Source organism: Phyllobates terribilis, unplaced genomic scaffold, assembly GCF_046119375.1.
Source record: "Phyllobates terribilis strain yellow unplaced genomic scaffold, ASM4611937v1 Scaffold_11__3_contigs__length_659146591, whole genome shotgun sequence".
In the NCBI taxonomy this organism is placed as follows: Eukaryota; Metazoa; Chordata; class Amphibia; order Anura; family Dendrobatidae; genus Phyllobates; species Phyllobates terribilis.
Genome location: NW_027362771.1, coordinates 283,362,628 through 283,386,439, shown reverse-complemented (window position 1 = coordinate 283,386,439; position 23,812 = coordinate 283,362,628). Strand labels below are relative to the sequence as shown.

General features: G+C 40.9%; 1 protein-coding gene across 13 annotated transcripts in view; it reads left to right on the top strand.

Annotated features, from left to right (window-relative positions):
- ECHDC3 (enoyl-CoA hydratase domain containing 3) overlaps positions 1–12,357 on the top strand; it is a 122,632-nt gene extending 110,275 nt beyond the window's left edge. For 10 of the 13 annotated variants that reach the window (XM_073652406.1, XM_073652410.1, XM_073652409.1 and 7 more), the window contains 4 exons: positions 1,382–1,489; positions 2,861–2,958; positions 8,956–9,156; positions 11,528–12,357. In XM_073652406.1, the coding sequence (XP_073508507.1) occupies positions 1,382–1,489; positions 2,861–2,958; positions 8,956–9,156; positions 11,528–11,848 (728 nt within the window). In that variant the 3' untranslated portion in view covers positions 11,849–12,357. The remainder of the gene's footprint in view (positions 1–1,381; positions 1,490–2,860; positions 2,959–8,955; positions 9,157–11,527) is intronic. The other 3 variants (XM_073652415.1, XM_073652404.1, XM_073652416.1) reach the window with 1 other exon arrangement.
- Positions 12,358–23,812: the final 11,455 nt, after the last annotated feature.

Below are 23,812 nucleotides of genomic sequence, written 5' to 3'. Positions count from 1 at the left end.
GAGACATTTTTGGCGATGGGGGTGTCCAGGGTAGCGACCTGGCCGTGACATGGCTGAGATATATAGATGATATTTTTCTTTTGTGGCGGGGCTCAGCGCAGGAGCTGGAGGCATTTATGAGCAGGTTAAATCAAAATGAATGGGGAATTAGGCTTACATATACCCATCATCAATCCAAAATGTCCTTTTTGGACATTAATTTGGAAATTGATGAAGGAGGTTATATACAGACAAATGTCTTTCGCAAATTGACATCTACAAATTCCCTCATTCATGCCTCCTCTGCTCATTCTACTTCTACCATTGGTGCCGTCCCGGTGGGACAATTCCTGAGGATGAGGCGCATATGCTCAACTGACTCTCAATTTGAGATTCAGTCAGCTGATCTCACTCGACGATTCCAGGAACGAGGATACAGCAATAGATGCATCCGCCGTGGCTATAGGAGGGCGAGGGTTACTTCTCGTAACCAATTATTATACTCAATTCCTCTTGGTAGGAAGAGAGATACGGGGAGGATCCGCTACATTTCCACCTTCAATCACGAGTGGGGGGAGATGCGGCGGATCCTCTCCAAACATTGGGGTGTTCTTGGTGCGGAGCCCTCCCTACGCGATCTTGTGGGGGAGCATCCACTCATGACACCCAGGAAAGCCAATAACCTCGGTGACATGTTGACACGGAGTCATTACATTCCCCCACCAACCAACCCGTTCGGGTCCCGTGGACCAAGACTCGGTTTCTTTCCCTGCGGACGCTGTCTGGCCTGCGCCAATGCCGTGCGCTCTGTCTCCTTTTCCTCATCCGATGGCTCCCGTGACTATCAAATCCGTCATTTTATATCCTGTGCTTCAACTAATGTAATCTATTACGCAACTTGTGCTTGTAATTTAATTTATATCGGACTTACCACGAGGGAGCTACGGGTGAGGATACGGGAGCATGTGCGCGACATTGGCACGGCAAAGACGGTGGCCGATCCACGGGAACTAAAAACTATCCCACGTCACTTCCAACAAAAACATAATTGTGACCCTAAATCTTTGAAGGTGCGTGGAATTGATGCTTTACACCTTGGCTCCCGTGGTGGTGATTGGACTAAGATCCTTGGCCAAAAAGAAACTAAATGGATCATACGTCTGAAAACCATGTCTCCCCTAGGCCTTAACGAGACACTTAGCTTCGCTCCTTTTCTGTGAGATGAGTCTTTCCACGGATCGTTCTCCGCCTTAGATGTTATGCTATTATATTTTATTTTTGTGGCCCTTGATCCTTTTGTTTTTAATTTTTGCAATTTGTTTTTAATATCACTTGGTGTGTGTTTTTCAACTTAATTACTTTATTTTTTCTTCCTTTTGTTTTTTTATTTTGTGTTGCCAAGATACAACATATAAAAGAAAACATTCTGTGACCCACGTGCTGACCAAACTGGATCTTATGGGACTGGTGTTATATATCGGACACTTGGATATCTGCTATATGTCTGACAGTATTGTCTGTTTTGATACAACTTTTACATTTTATTAAATTATTTCATGTTGTATTTTGCTATATTATATCTGAGATGTATGATGTCCCCTTTATTCTGATCCCTGTCCATTTCCCGTGGTTTGCCTTCTTCCTGTTAGTGGCAACTCTTGGTTTTGGTGTTCAGTTTGCGGTGCGCATGCGCCGGAGGTACGCTGTTCTCGGCCCGGGCACGGCCGTCTTGTTCCTAGCCACGTGCTTCCGGGGCACACACCATGTGCTTCCGCTATGCGCGTTGCCGGGTGACGGACGCTGCCCGCGCCGACAATGCTCGGCGTCCGGCGCATGCGCCGCTTGGTACTGATCACTTCCTGATTTCCGGCCACGTGACCTACGATGCGGTCACGTGACCTGGTATCAGTCTTTAAAAAGGTCCTGATCCCCTACACATCTATGCCTCTTGAGAAAGCCCTCTATTCAGGGGCGAAACGCGCGTCGAGGCTCTATTGGGGCCACCTGGTATCTCTGTTTCTCCTGGTCCTTGGCCTGTCTTTTACTTCTATCTATAATTGTGTTTGGTAAGCGATATTGGTATTTACATTGACACTGTATATTCATCTGTACATTTGTGCGGATTTGTGCATATGCATGGTGTGTACCATTTTTTTGTGCTTGCCTTTCCTTCCTCCCTCCCCTTGAGGTAATTTTTCTCAAAGTATATATACCCTGTATACACACTACTATGTGCTGCATTTTGTAACCTATTATCTACTTTATGCCGCCACCTTTAGTGGCCGCTTTTATATTTGGTATTTAATAAAGTTATACTGTTTTTATGCCTATATGTACTCTGTTTCTCCTATTATTATATTTAATGTTGAGTAGGCTTGTGGTAATTACTAGCCATGTATTCTTTAATTGGCGTTTTGCCACGATTATATAAAAAATGAAGGCCCTTCTGTGTATACCACAAAATGGCGCCTGTCTCCCCCCACAGCCTAGGGGGCAAGCCCAGTTCACAAGTAGAGCCACCCACAGTGTGGGAGATGAGGTCGGACACAGACCGCAGTCACTTATGCCCAAGGACTGCCATACTTGAAGTGCGTTAGAGTCGTGTTCAGACACTTACACATCAGCAAATGAAAATGGCATCACCCAGTGACTGCAGAGAAAAAAAAAATATTAAAAAAACCTGATAATATAGTACATATTTTGTATTAAAAATAATTGATTATATAATCAATAATTATTAATAGGGACATAAAAAGCACAGCACATTCCCTTTAGGGGGTTATTGTTGAGTTTCCCTAAATTAATATTATTTCTGTTTCTTTTTTTAATTCACTGGTCTTATAACAAAACCTTTTTTTTTCTTTTATTGTTTTCTTTCCAGCAAATGGACCTGTATTTTCATCTGGCCACAATCTGAAAGAATTCACAGCCACTCATGGCAAAGCTTATCATGCTGATGTATTTAATGCCTGTGTTCAGGTCAGTGCCTTATTAAGTAAAATACAACATAAATAAATTCATTAACCCCTTCAGGACCCAGCCTATTTTGACCCTAAAGACCTTGGCATTTTTGTCATTTCTGACCAGTGTCCCTTTACGAAGTAAAAACTCTGGAACACTTCAACGGATCCTAGCGATTCTGAGATTGTTTTTTCGTGACATATTGGGCTTCATGTTAGTATTAAATTTAGGTCGATAATATTTGCGTTTATTTGTGAAAAAATCAAAAATATGGGAAAAATGTTGAAAATTTCGCAATTTTCAAATTTTTTATTTTTATTCTGCTAAACCAGAGAGTGATGTGACACAAAATAGTTAATAAATAACATTTCCCACATGTCTACTTTACATCAGCACAATTTTTGAAAAAAAAAAAAATTTTGGTAGGAAGTTTGAAGGGTTCAAAGTTCATCAGCAATTTATCTTTTTTCCAGCAAAATTTACAAAACCATTTTTTTTAGTGACCACATCACATTTGAAGTCCCTTTGAGGGGTGTACATGACAGAAAACACCCAAAAGTGACACCATTCTAAAAACTGCACCCCTCAAGCTACTCAAAACTACATTCAAGAAGATTATTAACCCTTCAGGTGCATCACAGGAACTAAAGCAACATGGAAGAAAAAAAATAAACATTTTAATTTTTCTAACAAAAATTTTCTTTTAGCCTAAATTTTTTAATTTTCCCATGGCTAACAGGATAAAATGCATCCTAAAATTTGTTGAGCAATTTCTCCTGAGTACACTGATACCTCATATGTGGTCATAAACCACTGTTTGGGCGCACGGCAGGGCTCAGAAGGGAAGGAGCGCCATTTCACTTTTTGAATGGAAAATTAGCTCCAAAAGTCAAATTGCGCTCCTTCCCTTCTGAGCCCTGCCATGTGCCCAAACAGTGGTTTATGACCACATATGAGGTATCATTGTACTCAGGAGAAATTGCCCAACAAATTTTAGGATGCATTTTATCCTGTTACCCATGGGAAAATTAAAAAATGTAGGCTAAAAGAAAATTTTTGTGAAAAAAAAAAAAAGTACTTTTTTTGTTTTCACAGATCAATTTGTGAAGCAACTGGGGGTTCCAAGTGCTCACTATGCATCCATATAGGTGCCTTGGGGGGTCTAGTTTCCAAAATGGGGTCACTTGTGGGGGAGCTCCACTGTTTAGGCACATCAGGGGCTCTCCAAACGCGACATGGTGTCCGCTAACAAATTGAATGGAAAATCGGCTCAAATTGTTAGCGGACACCATGTTGCGTTTGGAGAGCCCCTGATGTGCCTAAATAGTGGAGCTCCCCCACAAGTGACCCCATTTTGGAAACTAGACCCGCCAAGGCACCTATGTAGATGCATAGTGAGCACTTGGAACCCCCAGGTGCTTCACAAATTGATTCGAAAAAGTGGAAAAAAAAACACTTTTTTATTTTTACGGATTAATTTGTGAAGCACCTGGGGGTTCCAAGTGCTCACTATGCATCTAGATAGGTGCCTTGGGGGGTCTAGTTTCCAAAATGGGGTCACTTGTGGGGGAGCTCCACTGTTTAGGCAGATCAGGGGCTCTCCAAACGCAACATGGTTCCAATTTGTTAGCGGACACCATGTCGTGTTTGGAGAGCCCGTGTGCCTAAACATTCGAGCTCCCCCACAAGTGACCCCATTTTGGAAACTAGACCCCCCAGGGAACTTATCTAGATGCATAGTGAGCACCCCCATGTGCTTCACAAATTGTGTAGTGTATGTCAGGTTGGTGTGCGGTGTGGTATAGTGTAGTGTATACACCACTCACACACAACCTCACATACACTACAACACACACACCAACCTGACATAGCCTCCTCAGCTGAGTACGCCCTAGACTGGGATGAGCGGGACGGGCGGGACATTTTGTGTGCGTGTGTAAAAAAAAAAAAAAAAAAAATCGAAACTTTATTATAGTGTGAGTATACGTGTGTGTGTGTGCTTGGTGTAACCTTCTGCAGTCACGTGTGGGGACTGTCAGGCGTAGGGGGCGCAGGAGGGGGCGCGCTGAGGCGTAGGAGGGGGCAGAAAGGGGGGGCAGGAATCCGGCAGTAGCAGCAGCAGGGGGGGTGATTACTGGGAACAGGGGGGGTGATTACTGGGGACGGGGGGGTGATTACTGGGGACAGGGGGGGTGATTACTGGGGACAGGGGGGGGTGATTACTGGGGACAGGGGGGGTGATTACTGGGGACAGGGGGGGGTGATTACTGGGGACAGGGGGGGGTGATTACTGGGGACAGGGGGATGATCACTGGGACAGGGGGATGATCGGTGATCACAGGTGCAGGGGATTCACACTGAGCCTGCTGCTGCCTGTGATCACCATACACCGGCTGTCAGAAGGAGAGCAGCAGCCGATGGATGAAGATGTGGGAGAGGGAGCGGTAGGAAATTGGACTGGGGTGGAGGGGGGGGGGGTGGTAGGGGATGGAGGGGGAGGTGGTAGGAGAAGGAGGGGGGGTCGGGGGCTAAGTGGGGGGCTGAAATCAGACAAGGGGGGAAATAATTACTGGCGGTGACAGCAGCGGCGGATCGCTGGCGGCGGCGGATCGCTGGCGGCGGGGGTCGCTGGCGGGTCTCTGGCAGGTCTCGACTTTGGATGTGGTTAATCAAACTTCTCAGCCTCCACGGAGGGGAAAGCTGGGCAGTTTGATTAGCCATAGTGAAGATCCTCCTCCACATCTGATTGGAGGGCTAGCGTCACATGGACACTAGCCCCAATCAGATCTGGGGGGGGGACAGAGGTGACACTCCCCCCAGCCAATGGCTGATGCTATAAGCATCAGGCCATGCCCAGATTTAAATATTTCACCAATTTTCATTGGTGAAATATTTAATTCATTCCGATTGGCAGTTTCACTAAAAGTGAAAATGAAACTGCCAATCGGAGGGGTCCCAGGCACGGGGGGGTTAATCCACCCCCCGTGGGGTCAACTTCAGGATGTCCAGTTGCAGTAGCAACTGTGACACCTGAGCGACCCCGCTCGCAGGCGCTGCAGGGGTGCGATCCCTCCATGTCACAGACACTGTGACACGGGTCGGGAACGAACAGATTTCCATGTCAGACGCTGTGACACGGGTCGGGAACGAACTGATTTCCATGTCACAGACGCTGTGACACGGGTCGGGAAGGGGTTAAATCATGTCCTGACAAAGCATAGTGTTGGTGAAACGCATGCTTGCATCCCTTTTCCTCCTTTGTCTTTTCTACTGGCACGCTAGGTCTCAAGGTATATATTATTTATATGGTCTTTACTGCTGCATGTAGTTTTCGTTTAGGCACAAGTGAGTCCTCCTATTATTTTGGGCATCCCTTAGGTTCATATTACTATAGGATTTGTCCTTACCACATTTTTTGGCTAATGTTTGAGGCCTTCATGCACCCATACTGTGCATACTATTGGTTACCTAGCCAAAATTTTTGAACTTATTCCATATTTGGTTTACTATCTGGGGACTATTATGGTTTGGAGATCAAATATAGGTTTGTAGGCATGTCTATAATAGTTTAACAAGAGGCTTCTCGCTCTATAAAAAGGCCTGTAGCAATTTTACAGAAACAACCAGTTAACCTCTTCACCCCTGTGATCTGTTTTCCCATTTTTTTCCAAGAGCCATAACTTTATTTTTCCGTCCACATAACCGTATGAGGGCTTGTTTTTGACGAGACGAGTGGTACTTTTGAATGAGATCATTCATTTTATCACATGATGTCCTGGAAAGTGGGAAAAAATTCTAAGTGCGCTGAAATTGCAAAAAAAAGTGCACTTTCACAATTATTTTTTTTTGTGGGGGGGAGGGTGGGGGATTTTATTTACCATGTTCACTATATAGTGAAACTGACCTGGCAATATAATTTTTCAGTTCAGTACAATCACGCTGATACCAAACATGTATAGATATGTTTGTTTTTTTTTTATTTAAGTGGCGAAAAAAAATTAGTAAGTTTGTGAAGAAAAAAACTTTGCTTGTGTCGCCATTTTCTAAGACCCATAACTCTTATCATTTTTGGCATATCGTGCTGTGTGATGGCTTATTTTTTGTACTGTGAGCCGCCGTTTTTACTCATACCATTTTGGGGTAGATACACTGTTTTAATCACCTCTTCTTGCATTTTATTTCAATGTTGCAACGCCCCAAAAAATCATTTCATCTGATTAATTTATTTTATATTTTGGTAGATCAGACTTTTATAAACTCGGCGATACCAAATTTGATTTGTTGTTTTTTTTGTTGTTTTATTTTTAATGGGGCAAAAGAGGATGATTTGAACTTGTTTTTTTTTTTTGGGGGGGGGGGGGTGATTAAACCATTAAAAACTTTTTTTTTTTACTGTACTTAATAGTTTTCTTAGGGGACTTGAAGATACAATCATCCGATCGCTTGTGCTCTACATGCATTGTTATATATAGAGAAAATCACGTTCTTCTATGAATGACCTTCTACAGGCTGGCTTTCACAGGAGAATCATTATGACAAGCAAGGAGGTCTTCAGCAGGCCCCCTGCTGTCATAGCCACTCATCGGAACCCCACAATGCTGTCACAGGCGTCCCGATGGGTGTTAAACCCCACTGTCAGTTTCTGACAGCGGCATTTAACAGGTTAAAAGCCATAGGCGGAGCTCCGCTCTACCCGTGGCTGCTAAAGGCACATGATGGCTGATTGAATCAGCATTCATCTGCCAGGAAAGAGGCAGGCTTGGCATGCAAGCTCGCATCAAAAGCGGGGCACATCATGATGTACATGTATGTCATATGTTGTGAAGGGGTTAAAGGGTGTGGGCTGATTATACAGAGCAGAGCTCAGTGGACCACTACCTGGAAACCAGCTGCACTATTTTGAAATTACAATTTCAAGAAGGAAAAGTCCTTATTGAAATCACATGATTGATAAAAATGTTAATGATATGCAAATGATGAAAAATTGGAAACCAGATTTTTAAGACGTGAATTTATTCAGTTTTGAGTGAGAGCACCTCCTGTAGAAATACACGCACTTACACACCTTGGCTGCTATCAATGAGGTTATAACTTATTTTCTGAGGAATGTTCTGCCAAGTAGAGTTCACTTGGGTACACAGATGATCAAGATCCGCTGCTGGCAGCACCTTTTGCAATTGCCAAACAATGACGTCACAGATGTTCTTGGAGGGAGACAAGTCTGGAGATGCTGCAGGACATTGAGCAGCCTGTGGGGCCTAAACGCGCTACTAGGTAGCACGAGCAACATGTGGTCTGGCATTATTGTGTTGAAAAATGGGTACTGTTTGTTTTATGAACAATTTAATTTTCTTTGAATAGAATGTTTTATATATAATGCATCTTTTTTGCTATTACTTTATTGAACTGGTTGTTTCTGTTAAAAATTGCTACAGGTCTTTATAGAGTGCAAAAGCCACTTGTTAACGTTCTGAGTTTTTTTGGTGAGTCACTCAAGCTTTATATTGCACAGTCTTCATCTTTGGGGCGCTATATGTTTTGGTTAGGGATTGCAGCGCTTGAGTGGTGTGATCATATAGTATTTATACTTCTATAATAAGCATACAATCCATTTGTAAAGACAGTAGCAATCTGTCAAAAAACAAAGAAATTATGTAGCCAATTCTATGCAAGGCAGAACTGAAAATAGATTTCTTTTTTTCCCCTTTACGTCTTAGCTCTCAACAATTGGTGGAGGAAGGTTGAGCTTGATGGACCTAGGTCTTTATTCAACCTATGTAACTATATTATAAATATATGGATTATAACATACACCTTCAGTTGTGTCTTTGGGACGTGCTCTGTAGATCACTTTCCAGCATACATAACAGAGAGGAAGCAGAGGTCCTGCTATCTAGTGTTGCCAAAACATGTGCTAAGGGGAGGAGTGAGCTGGGATGAGTCTGACAAAACTGTATTATTAAATCAAAGAAATTCTTTTACATTTTAACAAGTTCTACTGTATGTTGTGTGCAGCTTATGACAGCAATCCAAACCATACCCGTTCCCGTTATAGCCCAGGTAAATGGACTTGCCACCGCAGCTGGATGCCAGCTTGTTGCCAGCTGTGATATTGCTGTTGCATCTGAGAAATCCAGGTTTGCAACACCAGGTGTCAACGTGGGATTGTTCTGCTCTACACCTGCTGTTGCTTTAGGAAGAGCAGTGCCAAGAAAGGTTAGTACTGTATGCGCTATGATAACTTTAAAAGAATGCCGTTTTCTTATAATTGTACAGGATTAGAAAAAGCATGATTTCTTTTTGTCCAAAACGCTGTCACTGATGTCCATGGGTTAGAACGAGTATATCAACTACCCTAAGGTTAAGTGAACTGCAATACCTCACACAACCTGTTGACATATGTGGCACTGTTTTGGAATGAAACTGTTGTGTTTTTCTAATCCTGGAAACCACTTTGTCACCCCCAAAACTCAATTTAAACTACTTATACAATCCTGTAAGGGATTTAGCCTTAACTTATAAAAATCATTCCTGTAGTATTGCTTTATTTGCTTAATTTTTCAGAAAATCTGTTTTTCTTTTGTAATGCAAATAAGGGAACTGCAGTGACCCCTTGGCGTGTCCATGGGCTGAGTTCACTGTTCCCACCCCCTTTATCACCACACACCTCCCCTTATGTTGATCGAGAGTTCTCACTGCATGTGTGCACTGACATGCATGAGTCCAGTGAGCACAAGTGCAGTGCCAGAGCAGGCTCGCTATCATCCCTCTATCCTCTTTTTAGAAATTGCTCACTTCCATGTATAAGTATAGCGAGCAGCAGCTGAAGAAAGGAGAGAGTAATGAGAGTGCACCCACACTGACACTGTCAGTGTGTTCTCCAGGCTCCTACATTGTTAGTTTGCACATGCAGAGCCAGTGATTTAATTCTGGGCAAGTGAGCACTGTCAATATAACGGGCGGTGTGCGGCATAGTGATTGAGGGGGTAGAACAGTACACTAAGCCTTTGGCCACAGCAAGGGTACACCAAAGCTTGCTCATTTTACATAAATAAAACTCATTTTCTGAAAAGACAAGCAAGTAAAAATATTATTAGAGATAATTTTTGTATGAGCCAAGTCTCCCATAGGACTGTATAAGTAGTATAAATTGAGTTTTTGGTGTGGCAGACTCCATCTAATATATAAGATAAATCTTGAAATACAACTAAAGAACAATTTTCTATATGAAAAAAAATATTAATTAATGTGTGTATTTTTGTTTCCTACCATACTCTTGCACATATCATAGTGAAATATTAGTACATAAGTATTTGGGAATATATAAAAATGCATTATTTTTTATTTATTTTACTTGCCCATATAGCACCATTATTTCACAGCACTTTACAAACATCATCACGGTCCCTGTTGAGGCTCACAAACTAAATTCCCTATCCGTTTGTCTTCGGGTTTTCTGGTTATCCCCCATCCTCCGGAGGAAAAATACGTTTCCTAGTTATGAACGTAAGATGCTGAAAAAACTAATACTCAACTAATCGCTCACTTCTCCGGTTTCCCGCTGTCTAGTCCTCTTCTTCATCTCCAGTCTCTTCACTATAGACCAGAACTTCTGGCCACGTGAGGTCATGATGTGATCACCGAGATCTGGACATGACCGAAAGTCCTGGCGTATAGTGAAAGAAGCTGGAGATACAGTGTGTTACATCGGCGAGTGCTATTATTGTGGGGTACATGCGCATTTGTACATGTCAGGCCTGTGTCCAGTGAGGCTGCGTGATTACCCACTTAACTGCGCACGCGCTATGTTCCCCGCTCGTGTGCAGTGAAGCTGCGAAATACACAGCCTCACTGAGCACGCGTGGGACCAGAGGCCGGACATGGACAAATGCGCATGCGCCCCACAATAATAGTACTCGTCGGAAGCAATGTTCAAATGCATAATGCACATTGCATCACTAACAACGCAATGGGGGCAGTGTAGAGGGTAGCTAGGATGTGGCAGGTTCCCTTTAAACACAGATTCTGTAGGTTTGTTTTCAACCTCAACTTATCTAGTTCGTAACCATCCTGTGTCCAGGTCAAAAGTGACCAGTTTTTGCTTTTATTTTATTTCTGCTGCTCCCCCCTGAATATTCCTTTTTTACATATTTTTTTTAAATTTAATTTCGCCTTATGGTTCAAGAGATATGCGTCTTTTTCTTCAGTGCTAATTTTGGTATTTGCAAGGGGGCATGGCTCACATGGTTATGCAGAGCTGCCTAAAGACATGCTCCCAGAGAATTCCGTGAGCCATGCCCGCTTGATAAAGACCATAAACATTGCACAAAACTAACAGAATACTTAGGGAAGCAGTGGAAACAAAATAAAAGCAAAAACTAGCCACTTTTGACCGGTGACAGGTCGTCCTTATGTAAAGTTCAAATTAGTAATTTTACATTATATTGAGGGAGATTTTAAACTGGTGGAAAGCAAAAGTTGGCATCTACTCTCCACTTTTCTTTAGTTTTTATAAAACTCTCCTTACTGTGTACTGTCTCTTACTCTCTCACTGTTATTTTCCCATCTATGCCTTTTATTCTTGCAGGTTGCCTTAGAAATGCTATTTACAGGGGAGCCTATATCAGCACATGATGCTTTAATGCATGGACTAGTCAGCAAGGTGGTGCCTGAAGACAGCTTGGAAGCAGAAACCATGAAAATTGCACATAAAATCTGCCAGGCAAGCCGCATAGTAGTTGCTCTTGGAAAAGCCACATTTTACAAGCAGATTTCACAAAGCTTAGAGGAGGCATACAGACTGACATCTCAGGTTATGTTACAAAACCTGATGTTAAAGGATGGCCAAGAAGGGATAGAGGCCTTCACACAAAAAAGGAAACCAGTGTGGACTAACTCACTGGAATGATTAGCTGTGGAGTTATCACTACAGAAAATAATGTGAATTATCTTTGCCAAATTTGATAGAAATCTGAATGACTAATTTGATGGGATGCAATGTACAATTTATTTTTGTTTTGTTTTGCTTTCATACAATATATGCATTATGTGGTCTATACCAATTATAGATCTCTGGCTGCCTATTGGATTTTCCACAAGAAAATAATTACAATACGGATTTTATTTAGTAACAGTTTTCATGTCTCTCTGACTCCTGGACATTTCATTTTAGTGATGATCATATATTAATGTCTGGTTATTATTATTCACAAGTCCAGAATATACTGCACTTCGCCACGGTGCAGGTGATCCACTTCAGAACCATCACCATCCTGTAGTGAAAATGTAAAATTGGTATACACATTGCCTTATGATAAGTCTTTGATTGTCACAGTACAATAGATCAGATTTCGCAGAGGTAACAATGATAGAAATATTTCTATATTTTTGGATGCTGAATAAATATTTCCAAGTAAATGAGATCAGTTTCAGTTGCGATTGTTGAGGTGCTGTCTGCATTCTGTCATATAGAGGAAGCTTCGTTTCTAAAAGTCATCTAAGAATTAAATTTATTTTTCCGAGAAATACCGCAGAGTAAATTTTCACAACTTTAATAAAGAATTCTTCCTACCACATGCTACTTCTCATGTTCTCATAGAAAACATAAGTAGCGAAACAGATGAATGTTTGTCCACAGAGTATTTTGAAGTTTAATGGAAGTTCCTGAAGCGAAAATGTGAATGGCAAACTAAATTATACTGAAATCTACTTTCCCATCAACATGATGAGGGAACCTTTAAGATGTCCGCAGCTTTTGCTTCATTATCATATAAATAGTCACAGATAAAACTTGAAAACAAAAATTAAAATGACAACATATATTTAACTGCTCAAGTCAAAAAATGTGTGGTGGTGGGCACCTTTGGGCTCAATTCACACATCCATTTTTCACATACGTCTTCTGTTTTTCACAGATACGATTCATACGCATCACAGTTTGAGAATGTTCACATGTCCATTTTTGATCCCATCAGCTGATCAAATTCACCCATTCAAATTAATGGATCCTTAAAAGAAAAAATGGTTACACTCAGATGACATCTGTATGGCATGTGAGTGTGTATTGCCAAGTTTTTAGCAATAAGGTTCGAATACGTCTTTAAAGAAGGCAACCACTTGTAATATAACGCAATTTTATTTATAATAGTTAATTTGAAAGATAAAATACAGAATCAAAGGAATATTATGATATTGCGTAGACTTTTGTAGATTAAAGGTTACAAAGGTTAAATACTTATAAAGGTTACATACTTACTATTAGATAGAAGAAAAAAGATTTCCCTAGTAGCATGTACATCATCTGTCCGGAAACTTCAGCTGGAGAAGCGTTCAGCGATGGGCAGAGAATGCGTCCTACGTTCTACACTGTGAAGAGCGTCCTCTTAACAGGTCAACAATGCTTCTGCCATAACTGAATTCTTCAACAGCTTTTATATTTTAGAAAAAGGCTTACACAACCTAATATTACATAAGCATGAAAGTTCATAGGTTGTTGTCCAACATTCCAATCCCGTGACAGTGGCCAGCTATCACAGATAAGCAATACCGGACAAGACCTGTTCACGGACCATTCTACTTCTGTCATAATGTTTACATATGGTAAGCGTAAATCCTACACCAGGTTATAAATCAGAACAAGGTTTTCTTCCCAGACAGTATATTGTGTTAAGAAGCTATTTATCAGTGAGATACATTCACAGATAAAGTATACCTTAACACAGAATATATAATCAGAATATTAATTATAGGTTGGATACATCATAATGGGTTTCAGATAGCCACTTATATTTTTGGTACTATAATAAGCTTCTCCATCTTAAGCCATATGCCTGTAGTCTTATTTACAATATTGTGCAATCGTCTGTGTCTGGTTCTACCTCGGATCTCAAATGGCAAGCACAGCGTATAGAATGGCTAATTCCCTTCAGTAATAAAAATTAAACCTCAGACTGTTAGCAAACTCAACCCAAAGCTATGTTTTAGTATGTCTGGACTAATGACCCCTAGTCTACTGAGGTAGAATACCTACAAATGCTGACATGTCTGGTCCCTATTTTATTTCAATATGGATTTGAAATATAAAATGGCCATTTTTCATGTTCATACTACAGAGTGGTGACCATTTTTACTGACTAATGGGTAGGAGAAGCTTTAAAACGTCAAAGAAATGAGTAGCCACACTTACCAAAACCAGTTCACAATGCTAATGCACTACACCAGGGGTGGGGAACTTCAGGCCCGGGGCGGCCCTCAATGACTTTTTATCCAGCCCCAGACAGATTCTCGGGGACCGCAGTACTTGAGCCGGCAGCTGTATTTTGCCAGCCACTGGCCCATTTATTTCTTCTTGCTCTGTGAGCACACAGGCGCAGTGTTCACTACTGATTGCTGAGGCGCATGCAATGAAAGGTTATGTCCTGACACCAGTGCAGCTCCAGGATGTACTTTGTGGCCCCCGAAGGATGGTATAAATATCCAAATGGCCCTTGGCAGAAAATAGATTCCCCACCCCTGCACTACACGATGCAGCAAGGACCCTCAATAAAAGGGGCAAAATACTGTACTGATGAACAACCATTCACACACCTACCAATTCAAGGAGAGGATGGTTACAAATGCCCATGATGTGTTTGTTGCTTTGGGGTGCACTTCCAGAGTGCTAGGCACCCGACTCTGTTTGACAGTGACCAATAGGCTGTAAGCCAGCATGGTGCACTACACGTAGCTGTGTGACTGGCACCTTGTAAGGTCACGTTCACACATTCAGTATTTGGTAAGCCAAAACCAGGAGTGGAACAATCAGAGGAAAAGTATAATAGAAACACGTCACCACTTCTATATTTATCAGCCACTCCTGGTTTTGGCTTATAAATACTGATGTAAAATACTGACCAAATACTGAACGTGTGGATGTGGCTGAAAAGCCTTAGCCATGTGTATTTAGAATACTAGGCAACCATCCCCCCAGAACCCATGAATGGTAGGTGTGTGAGTGGTTGTTAATCAGTATTTAGCAACCTTGCTACCGCTCGCCTTTTATCATGGCAATTTGCTGCATCTTGTAGTGCACCAGTATTGTGACCTGATGTTGGTAAGTATGGCTGCTTATTTTGTGATGAGTTTTGAAATTGATGTCTTTTTAAGTAAATTGTAGGAGCTTAGAATTAAATTTTTATTTTTTTTTGCTTTTGAGAAAATGGTTGCCAGGCTGATGGTAAATACAGACACATGCACCAACATTTTAAACTCTGATACAGCATATTAATGAAAAATGTTTGTTTTGGTTTTTTTTATACTACAAAATATGGATGCCTGAATAAGGCCTTATGTTGTAGACATTGAGGGTGGTTCATCAAAGCTTATTCGTCAAATTTCTGACAAAAAAAGCTTTGAAAAGTTGTAATTTTTGCACAATGTGAAGTTGTGCAAAAAAATGTGACTTTCTGCGTTTTCATGCTATTTTTGCCTCAACTCTGACAAAATAGGCGGAGATGGTATGGGGCGCAGCGACACCCGCTTGTGAAATTCATGACCAGCGGCAGTGGTCGCTATGCCACAAATTTTACTTCAGTAGGGGCTGGAGTAAGATTTGTGCTGAGGTACACCTAGTGGTGCACGCCACTATGCGCCCCGCCAGATCCATTAAGAAACAGAAGCCTCTTAATAAACTGGGAGCATCTGCTCAAAAGCATGCCCTCATAAAGACCCAGCGATTCTCTCTCGAATCGCCCCCGTTAATTTCATACCTCATATACATATAATTGGGGCTAGTTTAGGTTCCTTTAGTTCATATTAGCCTCTCGGTGATTAAACTGATTTTTGCATTAAAGGGAATGGATCACCTAGATTTTTTTTTTTTTTATTACTAATTATAATCAGAACGTCAGTGGAAATGTTTTTTTGTGATTGTTAATTTTCATGGCAAGGAATGACTTTGTTTTATTTTTTTTGCAATTCATCGGATCACTCTTCATAACATTCTAGAGTAATAACAATTAAGAGCAAATTGCAACTATAAAGACTGAAGCAGGAAACTTGGTTAAAAACAAAATTTGCACCAGTTTCAGAACTTTTGACCACAACTGTAGATTTTTAAGGAACCATTTTTCATAAAAAATGTATGTAACATTCAATTTAACACTGTTTATCATGTTTTCTAACCCTGCAGTGTCACTTGCCTATCACAGACTGCATTTCTTTTTTATATGAAGAATGTTCATGTAGTTCAGCTTTTTCTTCACCATCTATCTTGATTAAATTGTGCATTTTTTCCATGTACAGTGGTGTGAAAAAGTGTTTGCCCCCTTCCTGATTTTTTATTCTTTTGCATGTTTGTCACACTTAAATGTTTCAGATCACAAAACAAATTAAAATATTAGACAAATATAACACAAGTAAACACAGAATGCAGTTTTTAAATGAAGGTCTTTATTATTAAGGGAAAAAGAAATACAAACCTACAGGGCCCTGTGTGAAAAAGTGATTACCCCCTAAACCTAACAACTGGTTGAGCCACCCATAGTAGCAACAACTGCAATCAAGCGTTTGCTATAACTGGCAATGAGTCTTTCACAACTTTCTGAAGGATTTTTGGCCCACTCATCTTTGCAAAATTGTTGTAATTCAGTCACATTTGAGGGTTTTCGAGCATGAACCGCCTTTTTAAGGTTACGCCACAGCATCTCAATCGGATTAAGGTCAGGACTTTGACTAGGCCACTCCAAAGTCTTAATTCTGTTTTTCTTAAGCCATTCAGAGGTGAACTTGCTGGTGTGTTTTGGTTCATTGTCCCGCTGCATAATTCAAGTGCGCTTCAGCTTGAGGTCACAAATAGATGGCCGAACATTCTCCTTCAGGATTTTCTGGTAAACATTCATGGTTCCATTTACCACAGCAAGTCTTCCAGGTCCTGAAGCAGCAAAAGAGCCCCAGACCATCACGGTACCACCGCCATATTTTACTGTTGGTATGATGTTCCTTTTCTGAAATGCTGTGTTACTTCTAAGCCTGATGTAATGGGACATATACCTTCCAGAAAGTTCAACTTTTGTCATGTCAGTCCACAAAGTATTCTCCCAAAACTCTTGGTGATCATCAAGATGTTTTCTGGCAAAACAAGCCTTTGTTCTTTTTTCTCAGCAGTGATTTTCTTCTTGGATCTCTGCCATGCATGCCATTTTTGCCCAGTCTATTTGTTATGGTTAAGTCATGAACACTGACCTTAACTGAGGCAAGTGAGGGCTGAAGTTCTTTGCATGTTGTTGGTGGGGTTTTTTGTGACCTCTTGGATGAGTCGTCCCTGCACTCTTGGAGTAATTTTGATCAGCCGGCCACTCCTAGGAATATTCACCAGTGTTCCATGTTTTTGCCATTTGTGGATAATGTCTCTCACTGTGGTTCGCTGAAGTCCCAAAGCTTTAGAAATGGGTTTATAACCTTTTCCAGACTGATAGATCTCAATTACTTTGTTTCTCATTTATTCCTGAATTTCTTTGGATCGCAGTATGATGTCTAGCTTATGAGAATCTTTTGGTCTACTTCACTTTGTCAGTCAGGTCCAATTTAAGTGATTTCTTGATTGACAACAGGTGTGACAGTAATCAGGCCTGTGTGTGGCTAGGGAAATTGTACTCAGGTTCCCTAAAATGTGATAAACCACAGTTAATTTATGTTAAGGTGGTGGGGGCAATAACTTTTTCACACAGGGCCCTGCTGGTTTGGATTTCTTTTCCCCTTAATAATAAAGACCTTCAGTTAAAAATGGCATTTTGTGTTTACTTGTGTTATCTTTGTCTAATATTTAAATTTGTTTTGTGATCTGAAACATTTAAGTGTGACAAACATGCAAAAGAATAAGAAATCAGGAAGGGGCGAACACTTTTTCACACCACTGTATGCTCTGCTATCAATTCCATGATGGTTTGGAACAGCATCTAAAGCCCGTACTATCTCTGTCTGCTGTGGTAACACTACGATAATCTTCCACTCTATATTCTCCTAAATAAGCTAATAAATTATAAGGTCAGGAGGCTTAACTGTAATCGCCTGCCTTATAATTGTGTGACAGAAGCTGTGCAGTCATTATCAGAAACTGTGTTTCTGTCCCCCATTGTAGATAACTTCAGTGACAGTAAAAACAAGTAAAAAATCACTAAAGAAGGTGAAATTAGCTGAATTATATGTGGAGATCTAATCACAGATTAAATCAAAATAATCATTGGTGTGCTACTTTAATATGTGGAAAATGCATTCACCAACCATTGTTTATGCAGACTATTAGGGATATGGAAATAACAAATATGTATTTTGTGTAATATTATTTTTTTTAATTAAATAGAATAACTGTTTTAAGTCCAGATTAAATAAAATCAAGAAGCAGAAAAGCAGAAGACATTGACCTAGGGAACTAAGGGGGAGGTGAGGCTATACAGCAGTAATAATCTGTCTGTAACACTTTTTTTGGTGTCTTATGACACACAGTTTTGCAAAAATGACAAGGGAATATTTTCCTAGCTTTTAAAAAGAATGTTTAAAAAGTAGCAAATACAGGTGCATCTCACTAAATTAGAATATCATCAAAACGTCAATTTATTTCAGTTCTTCAATACAAAAAGTGAAACTCGTATATTATATAGAGTCATCACAAACAGAGTGATCTATTTCAAGTGTTTATTTCTGTTAATGATGATTATGGCTTACAGCCAATGAAAACACAAAAGTTATTAACTCAGTAAATTAGAATAATTAGCAAAAAACACCTGCAAAGGCTTCCTACGCATTTAAAAAGGTCCCTTAGTCTGTTTCAGTAGGCTCCACAATCATGGAGAAGCCTTCCGACTGGACAGATGTCCAGAAGGCAGTCATTGACACACGCCTCCATGTCCCAGGGTTCCAATTTTCATTTGGAAATCAAGGTCCCAGAGTCTGGAGGAAGAGTGGAGAGGCCACAATCCAAGCTGCTTGAGGTCTAGTGTGAAGTTTCCACAATCAGTGATGGTTTGGGGAGCCATGTCATCTGCTGGAGTAGGTCCACTGTGTTTTATCAAGACCAAAGTCAGCGCAGCCGTCTACCAGGAAATTTTAGAGCACTTCATGCTTCCCTCTGCCAACAAGCTTTTTGGAGATGGAAATTTCATTCCCCAGTTTGGACTTGGCACCTGTCAACACTGACAAAAATACCAATACCTGGTTTAAAAACTACAGTATCACTGTGCTTGATTGGCCAGCCAACTCGCCAGACCTTAACCCCATAGAGAATCTATGGGGTATTGTCAAGAGGAAGATGAGACACCAGACCCAGCAATGCAGATGAGCTGAAGACTGCTATCAAAGCCACCTGGGCTTCCATAACACCTCAGCAGTGCCACAGGCTGATCGCCTCCATGCCACACCGCATTGATGCAGTAATTGATGCAAAAGGAGCCCCGAACAAGTATTGAGTGCATTTACTGAACATACATTTCAGTAGGCCAACATTTTAAAAACATTTTTCAAGCTGTTGTTATAAAGTATTCTAATTTACTGAGATAATGACTTTTGTGTTTTCATTGTCTGTAAGCCATAATCACCAACATTAACAGAAATAAACACTTGAAATAGATCACTCTGTTTGTAATGACTCATATATTATATAGAGTTTTACTTTTGTATTGAAGAACTTAAATAAATTAACTTTTTGATGATATTCTAATTTAGTGAGATGCACCTGTATGGTAATTTGAACATTAATCAAATGCAAAACAGCTGACCACTTCAGAATTCCATACACAAGCACACTCAGTCATATGTTCTCGGTAGGGAGTGTGGAGTAAGCTGCTGTCAGACACCTCAAGTTGCAGCTTATTCACCTCAGAATAAAACAATTGAGTATTTTGTAATCCAACCGCCCACGGCTCTGCTGGGATTGGTAGGTTTAACAAAAATTGATGGGTTCAGCCATCCATATTTAGACCCTACAAATCAAATGGGACAGGATTGGCATTATAGGTACAAAAAGCTAATTTGATCCAAGGTTCAGGTTCTAGTGTTAGTAGTGTGAATGTAGACCTACATAATTGTGTTGACCAACCAGTATCTGAAGAAACATGGATGTAGCTAAAAAAACACAAAAAAAGTAAAAAATTGCATTATTATTATTCCAGGTATGAATTATGAAAAAGTCTATTCTTATGGGACATCATTGAGTCACTGCCTACATACCACTCACCAGAGTATGATAATCTACTGAATTGCAATTACACCTGTTTTGTTATACACATGATTATTTCATTTGTGTGTATTGGAACCGCAAAAAACACAGAAAAAAAGGCAAATTAGACATCATTTTACATAAAAACCCCAAAATGGGCCTGACAAAATTGTTGGCACCTTTCCAAAATTGTGGGTAAACAACTTTGTTTCAAGCATATGATGCTCAATCAAACTCACCTGTGGCAAGAAACATGTGTGGACAATATGAAAATCACACCTGAAACCATATAAAAAGGGGAGAAGTACATCTCCAGAGATCTTGATGTTCCTTTGTCCCTCGTGCGCAACATAATCAAGAAGTTTACAACCCATGGCAAAATAGCTAATCTCCCTGGATGTGGATGGCAGAGAAAAATTGATTAAAGGTTGCAATGCAGGATAGTGTGGATGGTGGATAAGCAGTCCCAATCAAGTTCCAAAGAAATTCAAGCTGTCCTGTAGGAGACCCAGGAGGACAACAAAGCAGACACAGACCTAAAAAAGCTATACTGCAGTTTGTCAAAATGTTTCTGGGAAACCCATCTTTTGGACAGATGAGATCAAGGTAGAGCTTTTTGATAAAGCACATCATTCTACTGTTTACCGAATGAGGCCTACAAAGAAAAGAACACAGTATCTACAGCCAATTCTGGTGGAGGTTCAGATATGTTTTGGGGTTGTTTTGCTGGCTATGGCACTGGGTGCCTCTAATGCATTAAAGGCATCATGAAATCTGAAGATTACCAAAGGATTTTGGGACACAATGTAGTGCCCAGTGTCAGAAAGCTGGGTTTGGGCCCTAGGTCATGAGTCTTCAAGCAGGACAATGACCGCAAACATACTTCAAGAAGCACCCAGAAATGGATGGAAACAGAGTGCTGGAGAGTTGTGAAGTGGCCAGCAATGAGTCCGGATCTAAATCCCATTGAACACCTGTGGAGAGATCTTGAAATTGCTGTTGAGAGAAGGCACCCTTCAAATATGAGAAACATGGAGCAGTTTGCTAAAGAAGAGTGGCCAAAATTCCAGTTGAGAGGTGTAAGAAGCTTGTTGATTGTTATAGGAAGCGATTGATTGCAGTTATTTATTCCAAAGGGTGTGCAACCAAATATTAAGTTGAGGGTGCCAACAATTTTGTCTAGCCCAATTTTGGGGTTTTATGTGAAATTATGCCCAATTTGCCTTTTTGTTTTTTTTTTGTGTTGCTCCAACAGACACGAAGGAAATAAACGTGTGCTTAACAAAACATTACATATTTGTGATAATTTCCTGTGACGTGCAGGGTGGGTGGGGGGGATGGAAATTAAGTTATTAGGCGGGAATTTCTTCGCATCCCCCAGAAGCGAAGCTTGTCAAAACTAATTTAATAAAAAGGTATTTCAAAGCAAGCAAACCTCTAATATGGGACATACAGGTAAGTATAGGTTCACATTTCTAATAATAATAATAATAATCTTTATTTTTATATAGCACCAACATATTCCGCAGTGCTTTACATACATTATCATTGCTTTCCTCATTGGGGGTCACAATCTAAATTCCCTATCTGTATGTCTTTGGAGTGTGGGAGGAAATCGGAGAACCCGGAGGAAACCCACGCAAACACGGGGAGAACATACAAACTCCTTGCAAATGTTGTTCTTGGTGGGATTTGAACCCAGGACCCCAGCGCTTTCTATCAACTGTATGTCCATATTAGAGGTCTGTTAGGTCCCAGGGGGGTAACAGATTCCCTTTAAAGGTTTTCCCCAAGTCCAGCCAAGGAATAGCAGTCAGAGAAATGCACTTTCCACAAAAAGTCTGCTGCAAACATATTACACACAGAGAGCTCTTTAGCTTGTACATTATATACAAAGGCATAAATATGCATACATAACATTCTACATATAAACATACATAAAGCTGTACACATATAAATGCACACATACAGTGGGGGAAATAAGTATTTGATCCCTTTCTGTTTTTGCAAGTGACAAAGACATGAACAGTCTATAATTTTAAGGGTAGGTTAATTTTAACATTGAGAGATAGAATATCCCCCACCCCAAAAAATAAAATCAAGAAAATCACATTGTATAAATTAGATATTTTTTTTTGCATTTTGCAGTGAGAAATAAGTATTTGATCCCTCTGGCAAACACCACTTAATACTTGGTGGCAAAACCCTTGCTGGCAAGCACAGCAGTCAGGCTTTTTTTGTAGTTGATGATGAGGTTTGCGCACATGTTAGGAATTTTGTTCCACTCCTCTTTGCAGATCATGTCTAAATCATTAAGATTTTGAGGCTGTCGCGTGGCAACTCAGAGCTTCAACTCCCTCCATAATTTTTCTATGGGATTAAGGTCTGGAGACTGGCTAGGCCACTCCATGACCTTACCGTGTTTCTTTTTGAGCCACTCCTTTTTTGCCTTGACTGTATGTTTTGGGTCATTATCTTGCTGGAAGACCCAGCCACGACCCATCTTCAATGCTCTTACTGAGGGAAGGTTTTTGTTGGCCAAAATCTCACGATACATGACCCCATCCATCTTCCCTTCAGTACGGTACAGTCATCATGTCCCCTTTGCAGAAAATCACTCCCAAAGTATAATGTTTCCCCCATCATGCTACATGGTTGGGACGATGTTCTTAGGGTTGTACTCATCCTTCTTCGTCCTCAAAACACGGCGAGTTAATGCCAAAGAGCTACATTTTTGTCTCATCTGACCACAGCACTTTCTCCCAATAACTCACAGAATCATCCAGGTGTTCACTGGCAAACTTCAGACAGGCCTGCACATGTGCCTTCTTGAGCAGGGGGACCTTGCGGGCTGTTAGAACTCTCCTGTTAGGTTTTTTCTATTATGCTGGTCACATGACCGTTTTTGCCTATTTAATCCTGCTCCGCCCTTCTGGCCTTGCTGGACTTCATTGTAATTTCTACTCTTAAGCTAGCCAGGTGCTTTGTTACCTTTCTCAGTCAGTTTAGCTAGGTCTTTTGACCTCTATGTTCTATGTTGTTTGTCTTTTACTGCTACAATTTCTGCTAGGAGGTGTCCATCTTTCTCCCAGTCCCTAGTTCTTGTAGGGATCCCTCCCTCACATCTATAGGTCTTCGTTCAGACTAGCTGAGGACTTTAGCGGGTCTGATCGCAGGATCAGGTTCCCCGTTACATCGTAGGGATCTAGCTTAGGTCTATTGTAGGGACAGATCTCCTGTCTTTCCTTAGTGCTTGTAGCCGATCATAACAGTAAGTCCAGCCCAAAAAAATTTTCTCTAAGGAAAGACCTCCAGTTTCTATCATGGTGTCGGTTCAGGATTTGGCTCAACGCCTGCTGGGACTCTCTCTGGAGGTGGCCGAGCTCCAGCAACACTTGAGTAGCTGTTCTGGAGCGCATTTTGTGGAGCCAAAGGTGCGATTGCCTGATTTATTTTTTGGTGAACAACAAGATTTTTTTTCCTTTAAAAATGCTTGTTTATTGTATTTTCGTTTGAGACCCAGATCCTCTGGTGATGAATCACAGCGCATAGGGTTCATAATGTCACTTTTGCGCAAAGAACCTCAGGGATGGGCCTTTTCTCTCCAACCTAGTGATCCGTGCTTTAGATCAGTGGATACTTTTTTTTTCTGCTTTGGGGTTGTTGTATGATGATCGTGATCAT